The sequence below is a fragment of the Nakaseomyces bracarensis genome (genome assembly GCF_045282275.1).
Source record: "Nakaseomyces bracarensis strain CBM3 chromosome Unknown Scaff11_0, whole genome shotgun sequence".
NCBI lineage: Eukaryota > Fungi > Ascomycota > Saccharomycetes > Saccharomycetales > Saccharomycetaceae > Nakaseomyces > Nakaseomyces bracarensis.
The window spans coordinates 867,884-893,070 of record NW_027263957.1 but is presented as its reverse complement, the minus strand read 5'-3'; the positions used below and the strand labels follow the sequence as shown (position 1 = coordinate 893,070).

The following is a 25,187-nucleotide window of genomic DNA, read 5'->3' as shown; positions in this document are numbered from 1 at the left end:
AAAATTGAAATAAATCAAAAAAAATGAAAGAGGAAAAGGAGCACGACAGATATTGATCATGTCTTCTTATTCTTTAACCAATCTTAGATTTAGAAATATTTATTTCGAAAGGTTAGTGGGTGGGGATGTTATTTTGAGACTATGAATATTTATTCGATTGATAGAACTTCCTTTGCAGCTCTGACAATGGTTTCTGGATCTGGGAAGGCAAAATCTTCCAATTCTTTAGCATATGGAGTTGGGACATCAGCACCAGTGACTCTTTGGATAGGAGCATCTAAGAAGTCGAAGGCCTCGGATTCCATTACTTGGGCAATGATCTCAGCACCAACACCGAAGGCTGGGAATGTAGACTCTACAGTAATCAAATGGTTGGTCTTTTTCACAGTCTTGATGATTGCATCAATATCCAATGGTCTGATAGAACGTAGGTTGATAACCTCGGCGGAGACACCATATTTCTCCTCTAGAATCTTAGCAGCAGCCAAGGAGAACTCGGTGTTTCTGGTATAAGTGACAATAGAAATGTCCTTACCTTCCCTCTCCACTTTAGCAGTGTATGGAAGGGTGAAGTCTGGAGATAGAGCCTCTTCGGAGACCTCGAATGATTCACCGTAAAGTAATTCATTCTCTAAGAAAACAACTGGGTTTGGGTCTCTGATAGCAGCCTTTAACAAACCTCTTGCGTCCTCAGCAGAGTAAGGCACAAGAACTTTTAGACCTGGAATAGAACCGTACCAAGCAGAGTAATCTTGGGAATGCTGGGCTGCAACACCTACTGCAGAACCGTTAGGACCTCTGAAGGTGATCTGACACTTTTGAGTACCACCAGACATGTAATGAGTCTTCGCAGCAGAGTTAACAACGTGGTCAATGGCCTGCATCGAGAAGTTAAAGGACATGAACTCAACAACTGGCTTCAAACCCTTTAGAGCAGCACCAACAGCAAGACCAGTGAAACCGTACTCGGTAATAGGTGTGTCCACCACACGACGTTCACCAAATCTGTCCAAAAGACCCTTAGTAACCTTGTAAGCACCGTTGTATTGCGCAACTTCTTCACCGATAATGAAAACATCATCATCACGATCCAATTCCTCAGCCATAGCAGTGTTCAATGCCTCTCTAACAGTCATGGACTTGGTAGAAGCCATTCTCATCTGGCCAACAGCCCTCCTCATAGGAGTCGCAACTTTCAAATTTCTAAACATCATCATTATATTCCTTTTTTTGTTTCCTTTTATTCCCGTAGTAGAGTGCTAAGTATTAATTATACCAATTAAACCAAATGAATATATGATTGCGCAACAGAAATGCTTCTATTATTTATTTTTTTTTTCTTTCTCTAAAAAAAGATTTCTATAATATTATATTTATAGGCTCTAGCGACGTCAATTCGTAGAGATGGTTTAATCGATTATAGTCCTTGGGCAGCTGGTGATAACCTTCTCCCAATAGTTCTCTTAAAGTTCAGTTCCCCCCAATTGAGTCCCCCCAACGAAAAGTTCCCTTTTCCCATCGACTGAACGGCTTGGCGAAGAGAGAGGAGAAGGGTGTCGTTAAATGTGATGTTTATAGGTGCTATAGTTGCTATATTGATATTAATTATATATATTCTATAAATGCAATAATATATTAGTATATGTATCTATTATATTACCATAGATTTGGTTTTTATAAAGGGTTTTGTTTGTTTGTTTATTTGTTTTTTTAACCAATGTATCTATAAGAGTTTGTACCGAATTGGTTCCAGACGTCGCGGTCGTATATGCAGCTTATCTCATCCACTAGACCCTGGGCCTTGATCATGTTTACTGTGATGTGGGAGACTTCATTGCAGCCGTCTATATTTAGCGCTTTCAAGGGTCTCTCGCGGAACGTGTATAGTTTCTTTAATAAGGTGTACAATGAGACGCCGGTGACCTGGTGGTTGAGTGCGATGTCTATTCGTTCCAGAGACTGGAGCAAGTGTGCGTAGTGGGAGATTAGGTTTACTGCATCGTCATCTAGTGATGAGAGTTTCGGTATGACGAGATCCTCGAGGGAGTCGAGCTGTGCGAGAACCGCTGCTGTCTCTAAGAATGATTCGTTGTTTGGCCTTGGTGCGAATTTGGAAAATTGAACATGGATACAGTCGCCGAGGTTTAGTTTTCTGAGACCCACTGGCGAGAGATATTGTAACAATCGAGTCATGCCGAGTCCGGTTATTGAGCTCCCCATGAGGTCTAGTACCTTTAAGTTGTGCAGGTTATGTGAATAGAAGAAGTTTCTATTTACATTCTCTAGGGAAAACTTCTCATTAGTCCGATCTTCCCTGAAAGTTAGCCTCTCAAGGTTGTCCCACAGGCGAATGTCCCGAACGGTGTTGAGGAAATGCTGGAGTAAAGCGTTGACGTTATGTTCTAGCCAAAGCTCATTTAAATGGGGAAAATTTATCAGCCAGTCAAACTGATCGCCAAGAGGTATCATTTTGACTCCACTGATACAGAGTTTCTTCAGGCTATGAAATTGCTTGGATCTCAGAACCTCGTGAAATGGGAACTTCGGTACTTTATGGTTGTCGCATATTAAACTGAGATACTGTAAATTGTCTGTCCATCCAAAATCATATTTTGAGAGTTGTATATTGAGGCCATCTATGTCGTTCATTTTTGACAGCGGTATCACGGAATTATTAAATAAGATCTCTAATCTTTTCAAACTGGTAAGAGGTGACAAAATCTCCAACTCATATTGTCTGTCCGCCCTTAGGATACACATCAACGATAGTTCCTTTATTCCCTTTGTGAAAGTTCCAGTTTTGGGGACTAACTTAGCTAATTGTGAAGTTGTACTGTTTGGAGTAGTCAAGATCAGTTTCTCACATGTAATAATAGGACTGATTCTTTTGAAGAATATCTCTAAGGTCTTTATCTCTTCCGTTGGGGTTTTGCATGATATTTTTAGAGCCTTTATGTGTATCGGACCTTTTATATCAATGACAGCTTTTATTTTGTACAGTTTCTCAACGAATTCACAAAATCTGTTCATTTGTCGAAGAGTAAGGTTGTGAAACAGAAAAGTAGAGAATAGACTCGAGGTTGCGAGTAAGTATTCCCTCCATTCATGACTGACCAGTGTCATTTGGCAAAGTTGTTTGCTGGGTATCGTCCTAAATATTCTAGCGTTAATTTCAGCAGGGAAAACTGCTAGGAAATCCCTGCTTTCAGATGTATGCACACTCTCCTGGAGATCAACGACCTTTTTCTTTTTCAATTGGGACTGTTCAGCAATGGGGTCTATAAGTACCCTCCTTTTTGGATTATCTTGTCTCTTTTCAACTTCTGGAGCCTTATCGATAGTCAGGCCCTTCACTATTCGTTTCTGTTGTTCACAGTATTGGAACATCTTCTTGTTATACGGCACCCCGTAGTGATCGTGCGCGTATTGGACCCGTTTAATGCCTTCTCTATAGTTCATATAACACTCCCTGTACTTGTTCAGCCGTAGAAGAATCCGGCCCTTCCGTACGTATGTCCTTATATTAAAGGGCTCCAACTTCACCATCCTATGCGCAACCCGCAACGCATTATCCATAATCGCCAGCTTCTCCCAACACGCACTGAGATTATCCAGCACCTTGACGTGTTTAGGATGACACACCACCTTGTTACACTTGAAAGTAGCATAGAGCTCATCTGGCAGCTCATCGACCAAGTACTCACCTCGCACCCGCACCAACTCCTCCTTCGAGTACGACTCTACAAGTTGGACAGCCTTCTCAAACAGACTCTTCGCCTTCCTAAACTCCTCGGTCTTGAAATACGTGGTCCCCAGATCAATAGCTTTGTTCAAAACACTCTCATCGGGCATCGTTACTTAACCTATATTTTTTCCCTCGTACTACTTCAGCTCAAAATAACAAAGTAGGCACTAATAAAAAACATTCCACTGCCTTGTCTATCCTTTTACCACCCGTGTCAATGAGTACTTGGGCCAGTAATTTAACAAATATCCTATCAAGTTGGCCTTGTTAGACCTTTAATACGTTCGGGGTTCGTTACCCGAAAGGCCTTCAAAGCACTGTGAGCCTGAAAAATTCATGAAAAATTAATGAAAAATTCCCATGAAGGAAACAATGAAAAGACTTCGATAGGATAACATTACTGGATAGTTGTCAGTATCTTTGATTTAGTGGAGAATATAGAAGACGAAACGTTCCATAATGGCTACTAGGCAGAGAGGGAGCAGTGTTTTAAGAGTTAAGGAGTCTGTGAAGGAGCCACGGTTGATACCTTCGAGGTTTCAGGAGGTTTCGCGGCATATCCAGCGACCTTTGGCTCGGGAGGAGACGAGGAATACTGAGCTAGAGGAATATATATGCCATTACTGTGATGCGAGGTTCAAGATCAGGGGTTACTTGACGAGGCATATCAAGAAGCATGCGTTGCAGAAGGCATACTATTGTCCGTATTACAATGAGAAGGCGCCGCCTGATCTGCGGTGTCACAACAACGGTGGGTTTAGTCGTAGAGACACTTATAAGGCACATATGAAGACGCGCCATATTATCTATCCTTCGGGTGTGAAGTCGTCTGAGCGGTTTAAATCTCCTGGTCATTGTTCGCACTGTGGGGAGTACTCGCCCAATGTGGAGCACTGGGTGGAGGACCATGTTGAGTCGGGGCAGTGTACTGCTTTGCCCGAGGAGTATGTGCAGACCCGTATCCAGGATAAGAAGAATGAGAAGAAAGTGAGCCGAGTGAAAATGATCAAGACCTCTAATGGTAAGTCTCGGTTCATTTCCACTACACGAAGCATAATGGACTCTAAGGTTCTTTTGAACAAAGACGCCATGGAGGCCCTCACTATCGTGGCAGAACACACTAACAGGAGCGATATCTTGACTAAATACGGTAATAATAAGATCTTACTTGACTCCGCTGATTTCGATAAGGACATCCTGGAATCTAAACCTAAGAATAGATATGAAGAAGAAGACCTCGAAGAAGAAATAGAGGAGGAGTCCCACCCATACTTTGGTGGTAGAGCTCCCGATGTGGGCGTTACACATATGGTTAAAAAAGATGCCGCCGATGAGCTTCCTACGATTAGAGAGGAAAAGAAAATAATACCATTGGATATGGAACAAAGCCCGTACGATCTAAGCTACTTACTAGATTTCGACGCAGTAACTCATGCTCCAGATATAAAGAACGAAGAGCCCGGTCAGATATTGCCATTTGACAAGGACTACATAAGCAGACAGAATCAGAAGAACTTACAAGATTGCTCTGACATCTACAGCGACTTTATCAAATCTCCTTAACAACGAATTAAAAGATTAGCTAAAAGATAGGATGAAATAGAGCATAAGTGTTGCGTACGTGAACACTTTTGCTTGCTCTTTATTTTATCCTCTCTGATTGATAAGAGAAAGTGAAAAATATATGGGTTGGACTTTCTGCCATATAATAATGATACGATATCAAATAAAACAATTAATATATTCCTGTTTAATAGATCACCACTCCGTTGTCATACTTGTAAGGTAACAAATTGATAACATAAAAAAGAAGAATAACAATTAGAACACATCAATGCATAAGTAAATTTTTTTTAGGATAATGTAGTAAAGTATAATAGCACAATATGAGAACAACTCTGCAAAGTTTATTAGAGAAATATAATTAAATAATGTAATATAAAAATGTGAACTAGTAGGTATCATTAGGTACGTTAAGTATATGGGAATCACTAAGAGCTAAAAAAAAAAAAAGTAAGAAAAGCCGATGAGCTCTCTTTTAAGCTAATTAATATAAAAATTTGGTGTTTACCATTTTAGTGATATTGAATTAGGTGGTAGTTTGGCGTTCTAGGGTAATAAATAACCAGGAAAGCGAATATAAACATTTATCTCTAAACGATAATATAGGGTGGACACTAGAATCAAAATAAAGAAGGGAAAGACCTGAAGATATTAAGGTCGTTGTTGCAGTGATATAAGGGTACAATCTAGACTACTGGACAAAGTGGCTAAAACAATCCTATCTTAATAAGCTGTTTGCCAAGTAAGAAGACCGGTTCTTTTATAGATATTACAGAAAGAGTACACTTAATAAAAAAGAAAACAGCTTTATTGCTGCCTTATTTTTGAATAAAAACAAAAAAAAAGGAAGAAAGATGTCTCAAAATAGTGATGATGATATCAATTTTCAGGAGCTAGTGGGTAATTTACTTAGTTCGCATACTGATAATATAAATGAAAATATAGACGATCAAGGCCATGACCAGATACAGGAGCAGATACAGGAGCAAGAACATGATCACGAACAGCACTTGGACCTTCCGGACTTACACACGACCGAAGATGACTTGGTTTCTGTTGTTGCAAATGCAATGCAAAATATGGAAGTAGATGAAGGTGTAAATCACCAGCTCTCTTTGAATACTGAACACGATACCCGACACAGTAATGCTGGTGAAAGTAACTTTGACGATGAGGCCAGGCAACATCAAGAATGGGCTCAAATACTGCGACAAGGTATATTAGAAGCGGAAAGGTCGACAACTGATAAACCAGAAGAACAGGAACATCAAAGTGTTAGTCAGGATAACTTAGATGATGAGGATGAAAATTTACGGAGAGCTATTTTAGAATCATTAAACGAACTTAATGGTTCGACTAGTACAAAAGATGCTAAGAAATCATCAAAAAAGAAGAAGAAGGACAAGGATAAAGATAAGAAACCTAAAAAGCAAGAAAAGAAGTCTGATAAGAAGTCTGATAAGAAGTCTGACAAGAAATCTGATAAGAAATCTGACAAGAAATCTGACAAGAAATCTGACAAGAAATCTGATAAAAAGACCGACAAGAGGTCGGAAAAGAAGACGAATAAGAAGGCAAGCAAAAAAACTGAAAAAAGACCTATTGGTTCAAAGAAAAAGTTTATAGTTGATAAAGTACCTTCCGAGACAAAAACTGATGATGATTTAAGTTTGTTAAACTTTGAAGATGTTATCCAAAGTTTCCTACGTGAAGGTGAAGAAGCAGGTAAGAAGGAAAAGCCCACAAATGATAGCAATTTAGAAGCTGACGAGATTGTAGAAGCAACGTTAAAAGCTTTTGAAAAGGAGCTACTTAATGTAACGGAGAATAAAAAGAAGCCAGTACGACCTGCGCAGAAAAAAGATATACTAAAAGAGAGTAAAAAAGCTAAATCTAAACTTAATAAAAGTAGTACAATAGTACCAGTAAAGCCGCAGCCTGTCAGAAAACCAGCAACATCGGACGCTCATGTACCTTCTTTTGAGGATGATGATTTCTCTAAGGCTTTAGCTGATGTTGTTGAAAGGGTAGTGAATAGTTCCTTGGTAGAAAATGAAGCAGCACCGGTTAATAAGATACCTCAAGATAAAAGTATTCCGTCAGAATTGAGAGCAGTTGAAGTTAAATCTCCAAAAAGATCCAAAGAGTCGAAGGCTAATAAAAGTAAAAAAGATGACAAAAAATCAAAATCTGAAAAGAAAAAGAAGCCAAAGGCTGTCGCAACGGATGAACCGTTTGATATGAATACTATAATGAAAAATGCGATGACATTAGCATTTCAGGATCAGGCTACACCTGAGCTGGATTCATCGGTTATAGACGAGTTTAATAGAGGTTTAGGGGATATTAGTATTTCAGATATATTAGCGCCCAGTAATCTTGCTCAAAAGAAGAAAACTATTACAAAAGATAAGAAGTCTCCAACTAAAAAGAATAAGGATTTAAAGGATATAACTAAATCAGTATCAGTGAAGGAGACTAAACATAGACGAAAATCTGGTCATGACAAGGTATCAGATGACCACAAGAAAAAAGTAGCAAAGCCTACAATGGTAGCTACGGATTCCACACCATCTAGCTCTGTAGTTGATAAAATTGTTCCTGGGGTTTCAAATACTATTATACCAACTACCTTCGGACCTAAAGAAGAAAATAAAAGTAAGCGTAAGAGTAAATCTAAATCTCGTGATTTTTCTAAGGGTCCGATTATACTTGATGGGTTGAAAAGTAGACCAACTAAAATCCAAACATTGCCATCGACTAATCAACAAATTAAAGTTTTCAGAATTAATAGATCGGACAAAATAACTTCATCAAAAGATAACCTGATACCAAAATTACACAGGATAAAATTCTCAAAGACTCCAGAAGAATCAAAATCGAAACCAATATTACAGACTGAAAAAAAAGAAGTAAGTGAGAAAGAAAAATTGACAAAACTATATTTAAGCGCTGTAAATGAAGTGATTCAGATAGTTAAGAAGAAGAGATCGATTGCTAATAAGCAAAAAAAGGAAAAAGAGAGAATAGCTAGACAACAAAGAAAAGAGGAGAAACGAATTAGGAAACAAAAGGAAAGAGATCAACGGGAAAGGGAATCTAATGATCTGGCTGAAATTGTAGCAAAGGGGCCACCATACCCACCTGATTTAAAATTGACTAAAAGTGGTAAACCAAAAAGACCTTATAGGAGATGGACAAAGGAAGAAATGGAGGAGAGGGAGAAAATTGCAGCTGAAGAACTGCTAAAACCTAAAAAAATCAAGAAGGTTAAAAAGAAGAAGGATAAGAGGCCAAAAAAGATACCCTTAAGTACTTTAAGAAAAATTCCACTATTCAATCTTTCAAAGGGAATATCACCTCTTATTGCTAGTTTGAATTATCTAGCAGAGGGTAAAGTACCAAGAAAGACGAGCAAGGTGGGATCTTTAGGCGGAAACAATATGAGCTCGGAGGAAATGGCCTTAAATGCGGCTAAAAATCAGACAAATGTAACTAATATAACTTATTATGAACCTATGCTTGACTCGATTGTGAGAAAGGAAATAACTGAGCTACACCCTCCGTGGTCCATTCCAGAATTTCCACCATATGCATTACCTATTGTAACATTATTGAAACGAGATGCTATTGATAAACTAGTACCGACTCAAGCCGTTCAAAAAAAGAGCGTTACACCACCAAAACTACCAACTGCGAAAGAAAAACTAATTACAACTATTCTGGGACCTATTGTCAATACACTAAAAGCAGCTGCTAAAGCTAAAACAGCATCTGGTGCTAGCCCGGAGGAAGCTAGTAGATATTTGGCGACTATCATACAATACACGAAAAATACTATTGTGAAGGCCCTCCTTAATGCAAAATCCAAGGAAGTTAAAAAGGTGAAAGTTGAGCCAAATTCAGTAAGATCGCTAGCCAATCATGATGTGCCTGTCATTCCGATTTTTAATTCTAGTAAACTTGGATCGGCTACTACTAGGGTAAATTTGGGCAACGAATCAAAATCTAAGGGACTAATGGTAACCTCAGGTGTAAACACGTCAAAAACTAATAATGGACTACCAGTAGTTAAAATAGAAACTGATAACGATACAAATTTAGCCGAATCTACAAAATCAGATGGGTTGGATGTTAAAAATCAAACGACATCCATCCTCAGTAAAGATAATCATTATCCATCAAAACCTCACTTTAAAGGATTTGAGAAAATATGTTCTAAATATGAATTGAAATATACCTCAGATGGGGAAGAATCAAAGAAAATGTCGAGCACTAATGAATCTAGTATTGAAGGAACACCTGCCAAACTGCATTATAGGAAGGTTGAGGCTGATAAGACTCGGATTGATAAGGAATCGATTGAGAAAATTGATGAAAGTAACATTGACCCTGATTTAGTGTCTGTCGAAGATGTAGATCCGGTATTAAGAGCTGAAAATTCTGTAGAGGTGATAGTCGAGAACGCTGAACACCCTGTGCATGAGAAAATAGATATTCTCGAAACTGCTGATAATGAGAAATTGCCTGTGAAATACCAAAATTTGGTCAATAATACTGCAGAACTAGTGACAAGCAATGAAGTCTCTGGGAATGATAATATACCATTATTAGATAATAAGATTTCCGGTAACAAAGTAATAGTTCTTTCCAATGATATTAGTACCATTATAGATTCAGAAGAAGATAATACAGAAATCAACACAAACGGTAAAAGACTATTAGATGAAGAAGAAGAGAAAAATAATAAAGATTCAGACATTCAAAGTATAGTCGCAAAAAAAATTAGAGCAGAATGGTCAGATTCCTCATTATCTGATAATAAGTTGGTAATTGGTTCTAGTAGAACTAACTTGCTAGTCCAGAAATTGGTTCGTGAAAGATTAAGCGATAATAATGAAGATACTAATAATAATGAAGGAATTTCGGATTTGACTGAATTAATCTCCAATACGTTGAGTTCTGTATTGCCAGAACTTGAACGGAAAGCATCTCAAAAAATAACTAAACGTGTAAAGAAAAATACGCCAAATAATGTACTGAATCTTGACGGATTAGTACCGCCAGTGCGTAGGGTCATTAAAAAGGAGGAGAACTATGCCGCTAATCAATCATCAAAGCCTACCATTATGGCACCACTTGATATGCAAGAGAATAAACCGGGGAATTCTTCGACTGTGAAAGAAAGCAATAATATTCCAACTGGAACGTCCGGGTTAAAAGAAAATGTATATCAAGAAGATAATGTAGATGAAGTTACGCCTATTGAAAAAGAATCAAATTCGACCTCAAATAACTATGAACCTTCTACTTCGAATTCTGACCCTAATTTAGATCCAGATATTGTGATATTATCTAAAGAAGATACGAATGATAAAGAATCAAACAATCAAGCCATAAATGATATCAGAGATAAAGATGAAAAGACTATTACGGTAAAGGAAGAAATGCCAGCCTTCCCACAATTACGCAGGATTGACATTATAAACAATCAAGTGAACAGCAATAGTAGTACGACTAGTACTAACCAGGAGAACGTTAACTCGGCTGTCGAGGCACCAATTAAAAAGGAAATGGTTAAAGAATTGAAACTAAAAACAAGTGCTCCAAAAATTGAATTTAATATTCCTGATCTAAGAAAGATTCCAAGAATGAGCACCTTGGTTACAAAATTAATTAAAAAGTATCTTTCAGAAGAAGATTTCAAACAGTTTAAGAGAGAATTAAACAAGGAAAGGAAAAGAAAGTGGAGAGTAGCAAATACTCAGCGGAACTGGGAACATGACCTCCGCTCAAGAATCAAAAAGAGGGCAAATGATAGATTTGGTCCAAATGAGTCGGAAGAGAAGAAAGCATGGATTGAACAAGAATACAATCAAAGAAATATTAAAGAGGAATTCAAGCAGGAATCAGAATCTGTAGGTAGGACAGGGAATACTGCGATGTCTGATGATGACAGTCTGCAAATCCTTGCCGTAAGTATGGAAAAATTAGATTTGGCAAGAAAAATTGAAACAGAAGTGAATGATACAATAAAAGAAGTTACGGAAAACCCACCAAAGAGAAAAAAACTGGGAGGTGGTCAAACCGCAATCGTAAATTAGGAGTTATCGACGATGAGTTAGAAATTGTAACGGTACAATAAGATTGGTGTAAATCACATTTAAAATTTACCTACCGATGATAATAGAAATTTACTATACATCCCGGCGCTAAAGACTGTAACATTAGTTAAAAACAACGATTATAATGCATATAGGAAAATAAAAATATATATTCGCACATTTATAAAAAGATTTATGTAATTTATGCGAAAGAGATCTTAGGATGGTAGTAATAATCACAATTATAGTAAGATCTCTTAACATCTTTCCAGTTAGGAAGCTTATCCGATAAGCTAATTGTTTCATATTCACATTTCATACCGTACATTGCTACATCAACCTCAACAATCTTCTTGTAAACATCATAGCATAGTTGCCTGTCAGCTCCTAGCCCATTGAAAAACGAAAAGATACCATCAGGTTTGATTAGGCCAACAATGACGTCGTAAAGATCCAACATGTCCTCATAGTGTTCACTAAAGGTATCGTAGTATATACCGTCAAAGAAAACTGTGCCCTCATCCAGCAGCTTGTTTAAAGAGTCCTGCCACTTGCCCTCTAGGATAATCACATTTTCCTTTTCATACCAACCGTCTTCTTTCATCTTTGAGAGCACATCAGGGTGTGCTTCACATATATAGTGCATTTTTGGCTTGCTCTTTTGCAGAAATGTGTCTATGATCCCCATACCAAAACCAATGTTTAACACCACGGCTTCGGAGGGGTTTTTTGTCGTTGACACCAGAGTATCCGCAGCTAGCTTCATTATATCAGTCTCCCACTCCATCATAACACCATCTTTATTCTCTTCAGTTATAAGGGCATCATCGGTATATTTCAGTTTCGTCCTTAGGTACGTTTCCGGGTCTGCCGCTGTAGCATTTTCGTCCTGAACAGCATCATTGTCCTTTAGCTCGGGTTCTACTTCAACTTCAACCCTTTGTTCAGGTTCTGGTTGTGCATTTGGATAGCATTCTCCAGCTTGTAGTAACTCACCTTCGTCAATAAATTCAACTTCTCCACCGTTTAGTTTCCGAAGCAATAGCTCGGCACTCACGCCAGCCTCTACGACTCTTTGGTATAGCGAAGACTGTCTATTCTGACCGTTGTTCTCCAATATCAAGTCTCCAACCGTCTTATCCTCATAGTCTATGAAATTCCAACCGGCACCGTACTCAAACAACATGTCCATCATCTTCAAAACAACATCTTCTTCCTCCGCAGTAAGATCCTGGGGCAGCGACCGCGCCAAGATATGCAACGGAGTAGTATTAGACGCCTCCTCTACCTCTTCAGGCAACGATTCCCCACGCTCAGACCTCTCAAACTCAGCAACTTGCTCTAACGTGTAAGTAGCAGGAACACCAGCGCTCAAAAACCGCCCCAAACTCTCCAAATAGGCCCCCGAAACCGGTCTTTCGGGGAAAGTCAACAACCTATGCATATCAGACATCTTAACTACACGTAATTACCCCCTTATGTCCACTACAACACCTCCAAAATCAAGCGATGAGCTGTATTCAATGTGCTAAACAATTTTTAAAATAAAATTTTTTATTTTTCAAAGGGCATTTTTTTATCATATTTTTTTTTTTTCAAGACCCGAGGATCCGAAAAGAACCAAGAGATCATGAGTTGCTTAAAAGGAAAGGGACTTATTTTATCAAAGAGCCATAAAGATCCCAACATAGAACTAACACAACGCAAGTGTTTGATTTACTAGTGGATTGTGACTGAGGGGATAAGTATATCGAAGTTGGTAAGCAAGGGATAACCGAGACAAAGAGAGAAAGAGAGAGAGAGAAAGAGCAGGATCATTCCCCTTAAGGATAAAACATTGAATTTATTTGGAAAGATATTATCTTAACTTTATTTTCAAATAACTTTTAATAAAAAAAGAAAACAAAAAAAAAAAAGAACTGGATTAGATATTAGAAGATATACTGAGAGAAATAGATTACGTGTAATGGACCTATGACTTCAAGAAAACGTTCACCACACGAGTTCATATTTAAGGAAGAGCTCGGGCACGGATCATACTCGACTGTGTATAAAGCATTGGATAAACGAGATTTGAAGAAGACGTACGCTATCAAGGTATGTTCTAAGCAGCACATCATTAAGGAGTCTAAAGTTAAGTATGTCACTATAGAGAAGAATACATTGAACTTGCTGGCGCGTGGCAACCACCCTGGTATTGTAAAACTGTACTACACCTTTCATGATGAAGAGAACCTATACTTCGTACTGGACTATGCGCCTGGGGGTGAGTTATTGACGCTGTTACATAAAATGGGGACGTTTAATAATACTTGGGCTAACCATTTTGCTGCACAATTAGTCGATACATTGGAGTTCATGCACTCTCAAGGTGTAATACATAGGGACTTGAAACCGGAGAATGTCCTGCTGAATAAAGATGGTATACTGATGATTACAGACTTTGGTGCGGCTGCCTCTCCTAGCAGCATTGAAGGTAAAAAGGAGACTGATGTTGATGATTCTAATGGTAATGGAGTAGTTACTGAAGATGAAAATGGTTGCTCCTCCTTTGTAGGAACCGCAGAATATGTCTCACCAGAGCTGTTACTCTACAATAAGTGTAGTTTTGGGTCTGATATTTGGGCGTTAGGGTGTATGATCTACCAGTTTGTTCAGGGATTCCCACCATTCAGAGGTGAAAATGAACTGAAAACCTTTGAGAAGATTGTCTCTCTGGATTATACCTGGAATCCCGATAAAGTGTCAAATATAGGCAATTCGAATCCACAAGTAGTAAATCTGGTAAGAAAGATGCTTACGTTAGATACTACCCAACGTGCGTCCATAGCTGACATTAAGAAGGATCCATGGTTTGCTACTATTAACTGGAATGATAAAAAGAAGATTTGGAGAGGTATATGGCAGGTACAACAACAAATAAAACCAAATACCACTTTTGTTTCGCCTTCTGTTATGAGGTCAAATATGAATCACCAAAATATTCTTCAGAATAGACAACTACATGTAATTGATACACCGCTAAGGAATATCCCAGTAACAAAACAAAAGAGAAAGAAGCCTGCTAAAGAATTTAGTACAACAAGTAGTATTGTAGAATGGAGGAAGAAACTCGGTATTTCATCATCTAACATTTCACCTACTAACAATAGCACTCAAAGCATCAGTAATATAGTGGTAGATTCAACCCCTATTGATAATATCGTCACTGCACCCTTACTTCCACCACAACCAGTAACTGGCATGCCAATGAATAATGCACCCATGCCCATTAATATGGGAACTGTTAATCAAACTCAGATTCCTCACAATGCACCTAATATATCTGGTGTCACAACTACGCCGAGGGATAAGGTTATGAGAACACGTTATGATAATGCTATTGTTACAAATGGTACTCCTAACCAGAATATAAATGGCAGCAATATACATGCTAATGGTAGTACAGCTACTTCACCTAATAAAATCAAATATACTGGCCAAAATATTACTGTGGCTCCAATATCTGCTAAAACTGTTAACATGAACTCACCACATACACAGGAGCACCAATCTCCAGAAAAGAATAGCACAACTTCAACAGATGATGAATTTGATTTTGCGGAGAAACGTGAACAGCCAATTCCAGAACCAAATGGCATATATGACACTCTTTCCAGTCCATTAAAAACGGAAACTAGTGAGGATATTGATACTAATAAGAATGGTATTTCAAAAGCAGATATACTCCCACAAAAGGATGATCAGTTACATTATGAACCATTGAAAATTAAACCTAGTGTTGGTATCTTGAAACAGGATTTTGTATACGTTAAAGCGATTAGTTATGATGCTGCTGGTCCAGACATGGCTATTTCTTCATACAAAAAAATAAATGATGGTTTAATAACTTCTCTAGTTTCTCAGCATAAGACTGCGATTAGACCAACAAATATATTTCCGCAACTACTAACTTTATACAAGGACGGATCATTAGCTTTCAAAGAAATACAAACAAATATTCGCAAAGGTGAAAAATCGCTGAATCCTATGGTCAACTTAGGTGATACTAATCTATCCATGTATGATTTTGAATTTAATGAGTTATCAAGGAAAGGTTTCTTAATTTTGGAAAGGTACAAATACAAACTATGGTTTATTTCTCTGCCGTCATTTTCATTGTTAGCGACCTTCCCGCAAGAACTAACAAAAGGATTAATTGTAAACTGTAATGAAAATTGGATTGATTGCTTTTTCAGAACTAGAAAATTGATCGAGGATGGTATAGATATTACAGATAAAGTTGAGAATATCGATTTGAATAGTAATGATACAGAAGGAGTGCAAAAGGAACGTTTAATAGATAATCGTGAACAAGTAGCAAAAAAGAATAAGGATATTCCTAAATCAAAACCACCCCAAGCACCAGACGAGGCTAATGCAAGTCTAAAAAGACATGTCCCCCCAAGGGCAATAGAAAAACCTTCATTGAGATCTCAAAATATACCTGATTTGGGTAAAACAAAGAAAAATCCTAGATTCAAAAGTCCACCTGTCCCTCCTATAAATACGAATGTAAAACCTAAAAACGTAACAAATCTGGCTTCCCCAGTAATGAAAAGACAGTCCATTTCTGGTTCACCTTCAACACCTACTGCTCCGGTACCGCATAGAACATCTTTGAAAAATGTACAGAGAACACCAAATAATGTTTCTGTACCATCTTCCCCGTCATATTTGAGTGCTAAACAGCGAGTTCGTCCAGAAAATATGCATATTAGCAGTAGCCGCTTCGAAGTTATACAGTCAATCAAAAATAACGATCAATTGATAGATAAAAATCAAGCCAGCAGTGGAGCTTCGGCAGCATTTAAGAATTTACAAAAAAAATAAAGAAAAGTAATGCATTTTTTCTAATTTGTAACCATATAAGCATTTTACTAAGAAGATTTTTTTCTTAAATACAATAAAATAAAAATAGCAATATTGATATGAAGGAAGAAATCTCCTTTATGGACTATATCATATAGGTAATATATTACATATACATGACAAGGGTTTTGTTGAACTAGCTATTTCTAACCCTTTTGATTTATTATAATTATATATCGCAACTAAACTGTTTATGGTATTCATTTAATAGACTGGTTTGGTCTTTAAGAACAATCATCATTAGCCAATCACATACCTTAGTTGATTATTGCATCGTGTTTATTTGAATCAGTTCCATAAGATATCAATAATACAAGATTTAAATTCCTTTCTGAGGAAAAGTATATAATAAAATTTCAAATTGTTCCATATTTTATTAAGGAGGTAGTAAATGTATATACTGTCTATATTGTTTTACTGATATGATGTATTCCTACATTTATATAAACTGCCACCTCGGATTTCTTATGAGTAGACAAAGAGAGCAAATCTACTATCAAAACATAAAAAAAATTGCATCTTAGAATAAAATATAAACCCTGGTTATTCAGCATTAGCTATATTCCTTTAGCATTGATTACTCAATAATTATATATGTATTAAAATCAGATTGATACACCTATTATTTATCTATCGTCGAGAAAAAGCAGGCCTATATATGATAATGCATAATGATAACAATTCGATATAATCATACAATAAATGCAAGAACTAGAAGTACGATTAGCGCAATTATCAGCAGCATTATACAGCAATCATTATACCTTTCTTTATTCTTCTCATAAACCCATTCTAGTTGTCTTCTCCCTCTTGCCAATTTTCCAGCCACGGTATCCATACCTTGGTCCATATCATCTAACAATTGGCCCTGATCTTCCAGCTCTTGACCCATAGTTTCTGCCTGCAGATGTAGATTTTTCATAGTCTGATGTATATCATCAAGATGGGTATCCTGTTCCCTCAACATCTGTTCTTGAAATGGATTGGCCATCCCACCTGTAATATCAACATCCTGCGCACTGCTTTCTTCCAGATCCACAGTTACATGAGCATCATCAGGGTGGTCAGTACCGAGGGACTCATCATTATCGCCAGTGACATCCAACCCTGAATTCTTGTACCGTGATTTCAACTTCTGGAATTTCTCCCTTAACAATGCCAACTTGCTTCGCCTGTGTGACACATCAACGGTTCCATCCTGGCTCCTGGCAACAACATCTATACTCTTGTCGAGATCAACCAGCGTCTCAGCTACGTCTTCTACAATCTCTCGTACTTCTTCCCGTTCTGTATCACTGCTGTACCTATGTTTCTGCTCCAGAAATTGCTCCAACTTGTCCACTTGCTCCTCCGTATCGCGTACAACATCCTCAAATGGGTCCTGTATGTCACCCATGACTTTTTGTTCCTAGTAAATACTTCTAATGTCCGTAAATCGTTCCTATGTTAGCCCTTTACTAAGCTTCTTTATCCATCCTTTAAACAGTAAACTTAAAAACCTTTTTCTCTAGACCTTAAATGCTTACAAAAAAAAAAATAAGTTGGGCAGTTGAGGATTTGGCATCAAAAGGATATAAAAGGCCTTCTTTAGGACATTGCAAGCCTTTTAAAGACGATGGACATCAACGAGGTGGTATCACAAGACTCTGCCCCAGTGACAGACCAAGCCCTGGCCCAGGCCCAGGCCCAGGCCCAAGCTCAAGCTCAAGCCACCGACGCTCCCCAAGCCACCGATGCATCTCAAACCATTGACGCTAGAGATACTGCCCCGACTGAGAGCGCTATTGAAAGACTAGATAACTCTATGATGGGTTCAGCAGGTCAGACACAGGTAAAACAAGAGGAAGAAAATGTAGATGCCCCACCAATTCAGGAACCACTAAAGACCGAGGATCCTCATATAACTATATCACAACCACCACCACCACCACAAACGGCACAGGAGCCTATACTGCCACTGAAACAAGAAACTAAGGGGCTTGCAGATAATACCCAGAAGGTGGACTTAATGAACACAATTGGTGGCTCCCAGACCAGACGTTACTTAAACGAGCACGTGACGCCGGCGTTACTGGATGGTATGAGGAAGATAGCTATAGAACAACCTAATGATCCACTACGAGTGCTTGGTGAGTACCTAATCTCCCGCAGCGAGAGTAAATAGCCAAATATATACTTAATCTAATGTGAAAACTATTGTTATTGTTGTTTTACTCTTAGAATATAAAATTTAGGATATCAATGTATAAAAAGATAAAAAATTAGGTCATTAAAATATGGCACAACTTCGCAACTTATGATTTAAATAACAGCACAAAATTGCTTCAATTGGATCGCATTACTTTTTGTAATAATTGGAACTATTTTTAAAACTTTTCCTGTACAGTTTCACCTGGTAGTTTATTTAACACCTTGAAGCCGTAACCACAAGCAATACTCATCAAACCAACTCTCCAACCATTCCATAGATCAGGCAATTGGGTTCTATCCTTCAAGGTTGACCAAACACCTACATATCTACGTGGTCTGATAATCAGCTGGTCTCTATCTCTTATTTTCAGGGCAGAGTTGGAGTTTGTTAGGAAATTCACCTGACATCTTCTCAATAAATTTTCTACTGGCAATTTGATAGCTAGTTCCATCAGTTTAGAGATAAATTTCATAGTGTTGTAGGTTGTCATTTTGGAATACTTATCAACGCGGAACCTGTGATACACTAGGAGATCAAATAATTTTGAGAACGTTACGTTTGAAACAGAATGTAAAACAGTAAGAATCCATAGGTCTGAAGGTATTCTTATCAAATCATGGCGCCAACTCCATGATCTAATCCAATGCCTCAAGCTCCTCGATTCAACATGAATGTCACTCTCTTTCTCCTCAACAATATCTCCTTCCTTTGTTATCGTTTCCGAATCACCTGATAGCGCAGTAATTATAAATCTGGTCCTTATCAGATCAATTGGAATTAGAGATAATGTTGTTAGTAGACCTACCGATAGCGACAAAATAATCGCTGATTGACAATCTGGGAAATGAATTAAATCCACAAAATAAGGATCAGGTATATTCAAGAACGGCGAAATGAATCCTGTATACCAGGCTTCCAAAGTCGATGAAAGAATTTGGTATATGAAGTTAGTGTTGTTTGCTTTCCACAGACCTCTTATACCTTCCTCGTCTAATATAGCGTTCATTATATCGAGAGTGTGTTTAGATTCTGGACTGATAGAATGTTTGGGGATGAAAACATCTAATTGTTGGGATTGTTCATCGTTGGCACCTTCTAGTTCTATTAACTCGCCTTCATCTTCAACATAATCATTATTGGTGTCAGTCACAAGATTTTTGTTGGTTGGTTCAGGTGTACTAGAAGGGAAGTAATCGATATCGTCATCATTATCCAGGTTCGATAGGGATATAGACCTTCCCCTCTGAATACCGCTAATATCTTGGACATTGATGATGTTCCTGAAATCCGCAACTTGCTGGATAAGCCGCGTTACTTCAAATGGTTGCTGTATCAGTAACTTAAAGTATTTCTGTACAAATAGTTCCAGGAGTTGCGTGATCACAATAGCCCATTTGTTTACATTGAGCAGATCAACCCATTCGAACTCTTTCACTATGCTGTCTATTGAGCCGTGGCCCCCTAAATCACCAGAAGAAGATCCGAAGTTAAGAGAGAAATTGAACAAACTCTTACCATCATTAGCGGATCTCTTGGCAGAAAATAGTTTCGTGGGATCCAGGCTTCCAGACCCTTTATCCTTACTGTTCTTTACGATATTCAATTTCGAAGCAATAGTAAACCCATTGGAGTCAACAACACCCTTATCTGGGTTAAACTTAACAAGATAACCTGCATCAAACGTCTCCGGGTCATAATAAGGCCTCAGAGCCTGCGTGTCTAATACATTATTCATGTTTTTTTTATTTATTTCTTCTATCCACCTAACCTTGTATTTCCAATAATAAAATATGTTCTTATAAGTGTCTATGATCTAATATAGCAGCTGATATATCTCTAGATTAATAAATAACTCGATGAGCATAAATACCTATATTCAGAAACCCCCACAATGGGAAATGAGTGGCCCTTATAATAATAATAACTTTTACTAAAGGCAATTTTAAATTCGGCCCTTTGCCCTAATCACGGGTATTAGTACACTATGATAATTAACTATAGGACTATAGCAAATAGAAATAGTTTCTAAATAACTTGGCTATATTTTAAATATATTTTGAAAATTCGGTGTATTTGTAGGTTATATATTTTGTTTTGTTTTATTTTTATTAGCAATTGATTCCTTAGGATTACAATATATATTTTAAAGAAGAAAATGTAGTTATAGCGACATATTTGTAGTTGGAAACATCTAGTTATAGCTCCAAAATAATAAAAAAAAAATAAAATAAAATAAAGGGACAATAAATATTAGAGTAGTGTAATAATATTTTCTTTTGATTAATTTCCTTACAGAATGATTTCAGAACTTAACCAGTCTGAAGCCAACACAGTAAAACCTTGAGATAATGTAGCAGAGAGCTGTCAGGAAAGTTGTGACGCTTCCAAATATCACGTAGTTTTGGTAACTTCTGTAGGATTTATCGTTTATGATTGCACCGGTAATGGGCAGGGCGATAAGCGTTCCAAAAGCCACCACAAAATACATCGTAGAGTACCTTCTACCGAACTCATCGGTTCTTGATATTTGACTACAGCATACTGGGATCAATGAAAAAATGGAGGCTGAGAAGAAACCATACAGGGCGCTGATCACGTACATGTTAGTGAGATTCGTACCGAATGGTATCCAACCGACGAACATTACGATACTCAATGAAAGGGTCATGATAATGGTAAGGTTGAACCTGCCGTACATGTCGCTTAGAAAGCCTGGTAACCACCTTCCGAGGACGCCAGTCAAGTTGAGGACCATGGTGAGGATGTAAGCGTCCGAGGCTGCAATTCCGTGGGCGGTACAGTACGAGGCGAAATATGTCAGTGTTGCGAAAAGAGACAGTTCTCCCAGCGTGGCCCCGAGGACGCAGAACAGGTACTTCATGTCTCTGAAGGCCTTTATGTCTATGCTCTGCACGATGTAGACTCTGAAGATACGCCTGGCCCAGTACTCTTCCTTGTATTTTGCGTCGTCCACGATGTGTGGGAGCCTTTCACGAGTCACCAGCACTGTGATAATTAGCAAGAACAAGTCAATGAAGGACCAGGTGCGCATCCCCCATATAAACCCGTAATTAGGGTTATGGTCGTTCTTTAGAGCGAAGAATTTCCGGAGGATGATAGGGAAAATGGCGCCTCCGATGGACCCGCCCACGGTTGCCAGTGCGAGGGCGTTCCCGCGCTTCCTACTGAAGTAGTGTGCTGGGACCGCCACCAGAGGGGACAACATGAGGCCGTTTCCGAGGCCCAAGACGATAGCAAAGCTGAGGATGAAGTGCCATGTCTGTGTAGCGTTAGCCGTGGCAAAGAGACCCGCAACGTGTAGTACTGCGCCCGCGATGACGGGGTCTCTGAAGCCGTTCCTGTCGAAGTATGTTCCCGAGAAGATACAAGTACTGTAAGTGACGAAGAGGAAGAGCGCGAATATCCAACCGATGGTCGATGGGGGGACATGTTTCAATTGGTGTAGTTGGATGTGGTCTTCTACGACACCGGAGGCATTGAGCACTCCGAAACACGCAACCAGCCCACAGAACGCTCCAAACACCGTTAGCCACCCTTGTACCCCGCCCTCGGGGTACTCAAGCTCATCCGTCTTAAAGAACGGCTTCTCCTCCTCCACTTCATCTTTGACAGACTCGACATCCGACTCAAGAACAATCTCTTCGAACTTATTCATGTGTATAGAGTTAGATGCTATGCAATTGTATATATATACTATATACACACATACATACAATATCCCATTAGACAATACACACACATATATATAATGCATCGAGCACTTGTAAGCCTATACGGCAAGTCAGAATTGAGTCATTGAGTAGTCCGAGAGTTACAGTGGAGATGTAACTCCACTTTACCATCATCAATAATAAGTGACTGTTTTATGTGCACCCAGACATCTTGTATCTCCCCTTTACCCCTTCTATCTCGGCCCTCGTAAAAAAAACTCAGTATTACTGTATTAGGAAAACCTTGAATTTTTATTTTTAAGACCTCAGGGTAATGTAGACAAGAACCCACATGCGCACAAATGGCCGCACAAGTAAATATAAGCAGAAGAAGAAATAAAAAAAAAAAGAAAATAAGGGTGCTTATAATAGCAGGGTAACTTAAATATAAATAACAAGAACCCGCATCACTATTAACGTCCAATTAATACAAATTTCAACAATATGTAATCGTACAGAGAGATGCTCTAAGGGTACTGTGTAACTGTGTGTAAAACTTGCCTATGCACAGAGAGAGAAAGCAACGCAGAGAGACAGAAAGCTTCGTAGTACTACAACATCACCCAAGACGATGTGGAAGTGGAAGTGGTGAAAAGATGCCCGCAAAGCAAAGCAAAAAATTTTTCTTCGTTCGTTGAAATTTTTTTTTTTTTTTTCAGATGGTGTAAGAAAAATTTTTTTTTTTGTTCTGTTCTACCTATTGAAAAAATACTTTCTTTGTTGTATTATATTAAATTTCTTTGCAATTGATTTATATTCGTTATTCTTATTTAAAAAGAAGAACTAGAAAAAATAATAATAAACCAACAACAAAATAAACAACAATGGCCAAGTTCTTGAAAGCTGGTAAGGTTGCTGTCGTCGTCCGTGGTCGTTATGCCGGTAAGAAGGTTGTCATCGTGAAGCCTCACGATGAAGGTTCCAAGTCTCACCCATTTGCCCACGCTTTGGTTGCTGGTATTGAGAGATACCCATCCAAGGTTACCAAGAAGCACGGTGCTAAGAAGGTTGCCAAGAGAACTAAGATCAAGCCTTTCATCAAGGCTATCAACTACAACCATTTGTTGCCAACCAGATACACTTTGGATGTTGAATCCTTCAAGTCTGTTGTCTCCACTGAGACTTTCGAGGAACCAACTCAACGTGAAGAGGCCAAGAAGGTTGTTAAGAAGGCTTTTGAAGAAAGACACCAAGCCGGTAAGAACCAATGGTTCTTCTCCAAGTTGAGATTCTAAGTTAAAAAACAAAACAATTGTTTATTAATAAATCTTTTTTTTTCTTTATTTTATAATAGATATTGATAATAATAAAAAAAAAAATTAAGGAAAATAAGAACAAAAAGAACAAAAGAACAAGAACTAAAACGACCTAAAAAACAAATTACAAAGCACCAACAAAACACAACCAACCACCCCAAACCAATTATATTCTGTATGATAATTATTTTTTTTAAAAAAAAATTAAGACTTTGTGAAATGGGAAATATAATAGATTAACAATATGAAAGAAGATAACTTGACTTTATCTGGCTAAAAAAAATTGGATAATATAATAGTCTGTCTGCTTATAATAAAAGAAACGTTAATTTATTATCTTAATACACAATATACCTTTTTTTTTCTTTAAAAAAAAAACAACATAAAAAATGCATATTTTTTTAAATTATAATACCTCTTATTTTTGTTTTTTTTTTAATATTAAATAATTAACTAAATAATGTCATACATATATAAGTTTATTTCATTAATTATAATGATATGTTTTCATATAAGTACTAAAGAAAAAAAAAAATTAATTCAATTTACGAATTAGCAATTACTAACAAAAAAAAAAAAGTTAAAATGAAAAATACGACATTTTAGAACGTGTCATCCTTTTTACAACACAAACTAATCCAAACAAGAACAAGTAAACCGCAAATACTAATGTCGATATATAACGAATCGCTAATATTCAAGAAGAATGAGGTTTCTCTCAGTGCGATGGTGTTTCTCTATCAGGAGATGATAGTCAATATTCACAATGACTGTAAAGATATAAACGAGTTTGAGACCAGACTTTCGCAATTGGGTCATAACATAGGGACCAGGCTTATAGAGCTGTTGAATTTCAGGGCATCCGCCACTTTCACCTCTAAGAACTTCTTGTCGTCGGGATCAGGAAGTAATGCGGCCTCGAGTGGCTCGCCATCAGCACCGTCCTCTGACCAGGATGGATCGCTTACCAACTTCATTAACAAGATGAGACGTAGAGACCTGAAGATACTAGATGTGTTGCAATTCATTCACGGTTCACTCTGGTCCTACATGTTCGGCCATGTGAGCAATGACTTGGTCAAGTCTTCGGAAAGGGAGAACGAGTATATGATAGTGGACAATAAGCCCATTTTAACACAATTTATATCCGGAGAAAATGTCTCTTGTGACTACTTCGTGTGTGGTATAATTCATGGATATCTCGATGGGGCTGGATTCCCTTCAAAAGTGACCCCACACTCAATGCCTCAGGATGGCCATGATAATAGACTAGTATACCTGATACAATTCGATAAACAAGTATTGGAGAGAGAAGGATTGCGATTACAGCAGTAAAAAAGGTAATTGGTTTTATAGAAGATGCTGTATTTACCGGTCCTTATAGTTTCCAAAGAAGCCATGTGCCCTCTTGTGAATTTGGCATTGTCAATACAGAGATACCCAGTGCCCTAGGTAAAAACGGATTTACATACATGATGGTTTCTCAATCAAATCCAGTGTCTGAGAGGAGGACAGATAGAACACTTCTAAATAAAGACATCGTTTATGAGTGACGCCCTTCATAAATATTAAAGTAAAAACGCATGAATTCTTAGTTAAGCTATATATCAGATTGCCTCCTTTTCAGTCCATACCTTTGCAAAAAGGAAACAAGAAATTATCATTGCATAAACATATAATCTAGGA

General features: G+C 37.9%; 12 protein-coding genes across 12 annotated transcripts; 6 read left to right on the top strand and 6 right to left on the bottom strand.

The window, feature by feature from the left end:
• Positions 1–149: 149 nt before the first annotated feature.
• PDB1 (pyruvate dehydrogenase (acetyl-transferring) subunit E1 beta) lies at positions 150–1,217 on the bottom strand (the record flags this gene model as incomplete). Its single annotated transcript, XM_071053561.1, has 1 exon — positions 150–1,217. The coding sequence occupies one exon, from the start codon at positions 1,215–1,217 to the stop codon at positions 150–152; it is 1,068 nt and encodes a 355-aa protein (XP_070910969.1).
• Positions 1,218–1,710: 493 nt separating this feature from the next.
• DIA2 (DNA-binding SCF ubiquitin ligase subunit DIA2) lies at positions 1,711–3,852 on the bottom strand (the record flags this gene model as incomplete). Its single annotated transcript, XM_071053560.1, has 1 exon — positions 1,711–3,852. One exon carries the CDS (start codon positions 3,850–3,852, stop codon positions 1,711–1,713), a length of 2,142 nt encoding a protein of 713 aa, XP_070910968.1.
• Positions 3,853–4,204: 352 nt separating this feature from the next.
• STP1 (Stp1p) lies at positions 4,205–5,308 on the top strand (the record flags this gene model as incomplete). The annotated part of the gene is made up of 1 exon (XM_071053559.1): positions 4,205–5,308. The coding sequence occupies one exon, from the start codon at positions 4,205–4,207 to the stop codon at positions 5,306–5,308; it is 1,104 nt and encodes a 367-aa protein (XP_070910967.1).
• An 854-nt stretch (positions 5,309–6,162) lies between these two features.
• SPP41 (Spp41p) lies at positions 6,163–11,412 on the top strand (the record flags this gene model as incomplete). The annotated part of the gene is made up of 1 exon (XM_071053558.1): positions 6,163–11,412. One exon carries the CDS (start codon positions 6,163–6,165, stop codon positions 11,410–11,412), a length of 5,250 nt encoding a protein of 1,749 aa, XP_070910966.1.
• Positions 11,413–11,614: 202 nt separating this feature from the next.
• Positions 11,615–12,865, bottom strand: RMT2 (protein-arginine N5-methyltransferase; the record flags this gene model as incomplete). Its single annotated transcript, XM_071053557.1, has 1 exon — positions 11,615–12,865. The coding sequence occupies one exon, from the start codon at positions 12,863–12,865 to the stop codon at positions 11,615–11,617; it is 1,251 nt and encodes a 416-aa protein (XP_070910965.1).
• Positions 12,866–13,386: 521 nt separating this feature from the next.
• On the top strand, positions 13,387–16,284 carry PKH3 (protein kinase PKH3; the record flags this gene model as incomplete). Its single annotated transcript, XM_071053556.1, has 1 exon — positions 13,387–16,284. One exon carries the CDS (start codon positions 13,387–13,389, stop codon positions 16,282–16,284), a length of 2,898 nt encoding a protein of 965 aa, XP_070910964.1.
• Positions 16,285–17,014: 730 nt separating this feature from the next.
• On the bottom strand, positions 17,015–17,719 carry TLG1 (Tlg1p; the record flags this gene model as incomplete). The annotated part of the gene is made up of 1 exon (XM_071053555.1): positions 17,015–17,719. One exon carries the CDS (start codon positions 17,717–17,719, stop codon positions 17,015–17,017), a length of 705 nt encoding a protein of 234 aa, XP_070910963.1.
• Positions 17,720–17,938: 219 nt separating this feature from the next.
• Positions 17,939–18,487, top strand: SDC1 (Sdc1p; the record flags this gene model as incomplete). Its single annotated transcript, XM_071053554.1, has 1 exon — positions 17,939–18,487. The coding sequence occupies one exon, from the start codon at positions 17,939–17,941 to the stop codon at positions 18,485–18,487; it is 549 nt and encodes a 182-aa protein (XP_070910962.1).
• A 202-nt stretch (positions 18,488–18,689) lies between these two features.
• UGO1 (mitofusin complex protein UGO1) lies at positions 18,690–20,249 on the bottom strand (the record flags this gene model as incomplete). The annotated part of the gene is made up of 1 exon (XM_071053553.1): positions 18,690–20,249. The coding sequence occupies one exon, from the start codon at positions 20,247–20,249 to the stop codon at positions 18,690–18,692; it is 1,560 nt and encodes a 519-aa protein (XP_070910961.1).
• A 567-nt stretch (positions 20,250–20,816) lies between these two features.
• Positions 20,817–22,190, bottom strand: RNJ42_03388 (MCT family MFS transporter; the record flags this gene model as incomplete). Its single annotated transcript, XM_071053552.1, has 1 exon — positions 20,817–22,190. The coding sequence occupies one exon, from the start codon at positions 22,188–22,190 to the stop codon at positions 20,817–20,819; it is 1,374 nt and encodes a 457-aa protein (XP_070910960.1).
• An 879-nt stretch (positions 22,191–23,069) lies between these two features.
• Positions 23,070–23,480, top strand: RPL27B (60S ribosomal protein eL27; the record flags this gene model as incomplete). The annotated part of the gene is made up of 1 exon (XM_071053551.1): positions 23,070–23,480. The coding sequence occupies one exon, from the start codon at positions 23,070–23,072 to the stop codon at positions 23,478–23,480; it is 411 nt and encodes a 136-aa protein (XP_070910959.1).
• Positions 23,481–24,170: 690 nt separating this feature from the next.
• On the top strand, positions 24,171–24,836 carry TRS31 (TRAPP subunit TRS31; the record flags this gene model as incomplete). Its single annotated transcript, XM_071053550.1, has 1 exon — positions 24,171–24,836. The coding sequence occupies one exon, from the start codon at positions 24,171–24,173 to the stop codon at positions 24,834–24,836; it is 666 nt and encodes a 221-aa protein (XP_070910958.1).
• Positions 24,837–25,187: the final 351 nt, after the last annotated feature.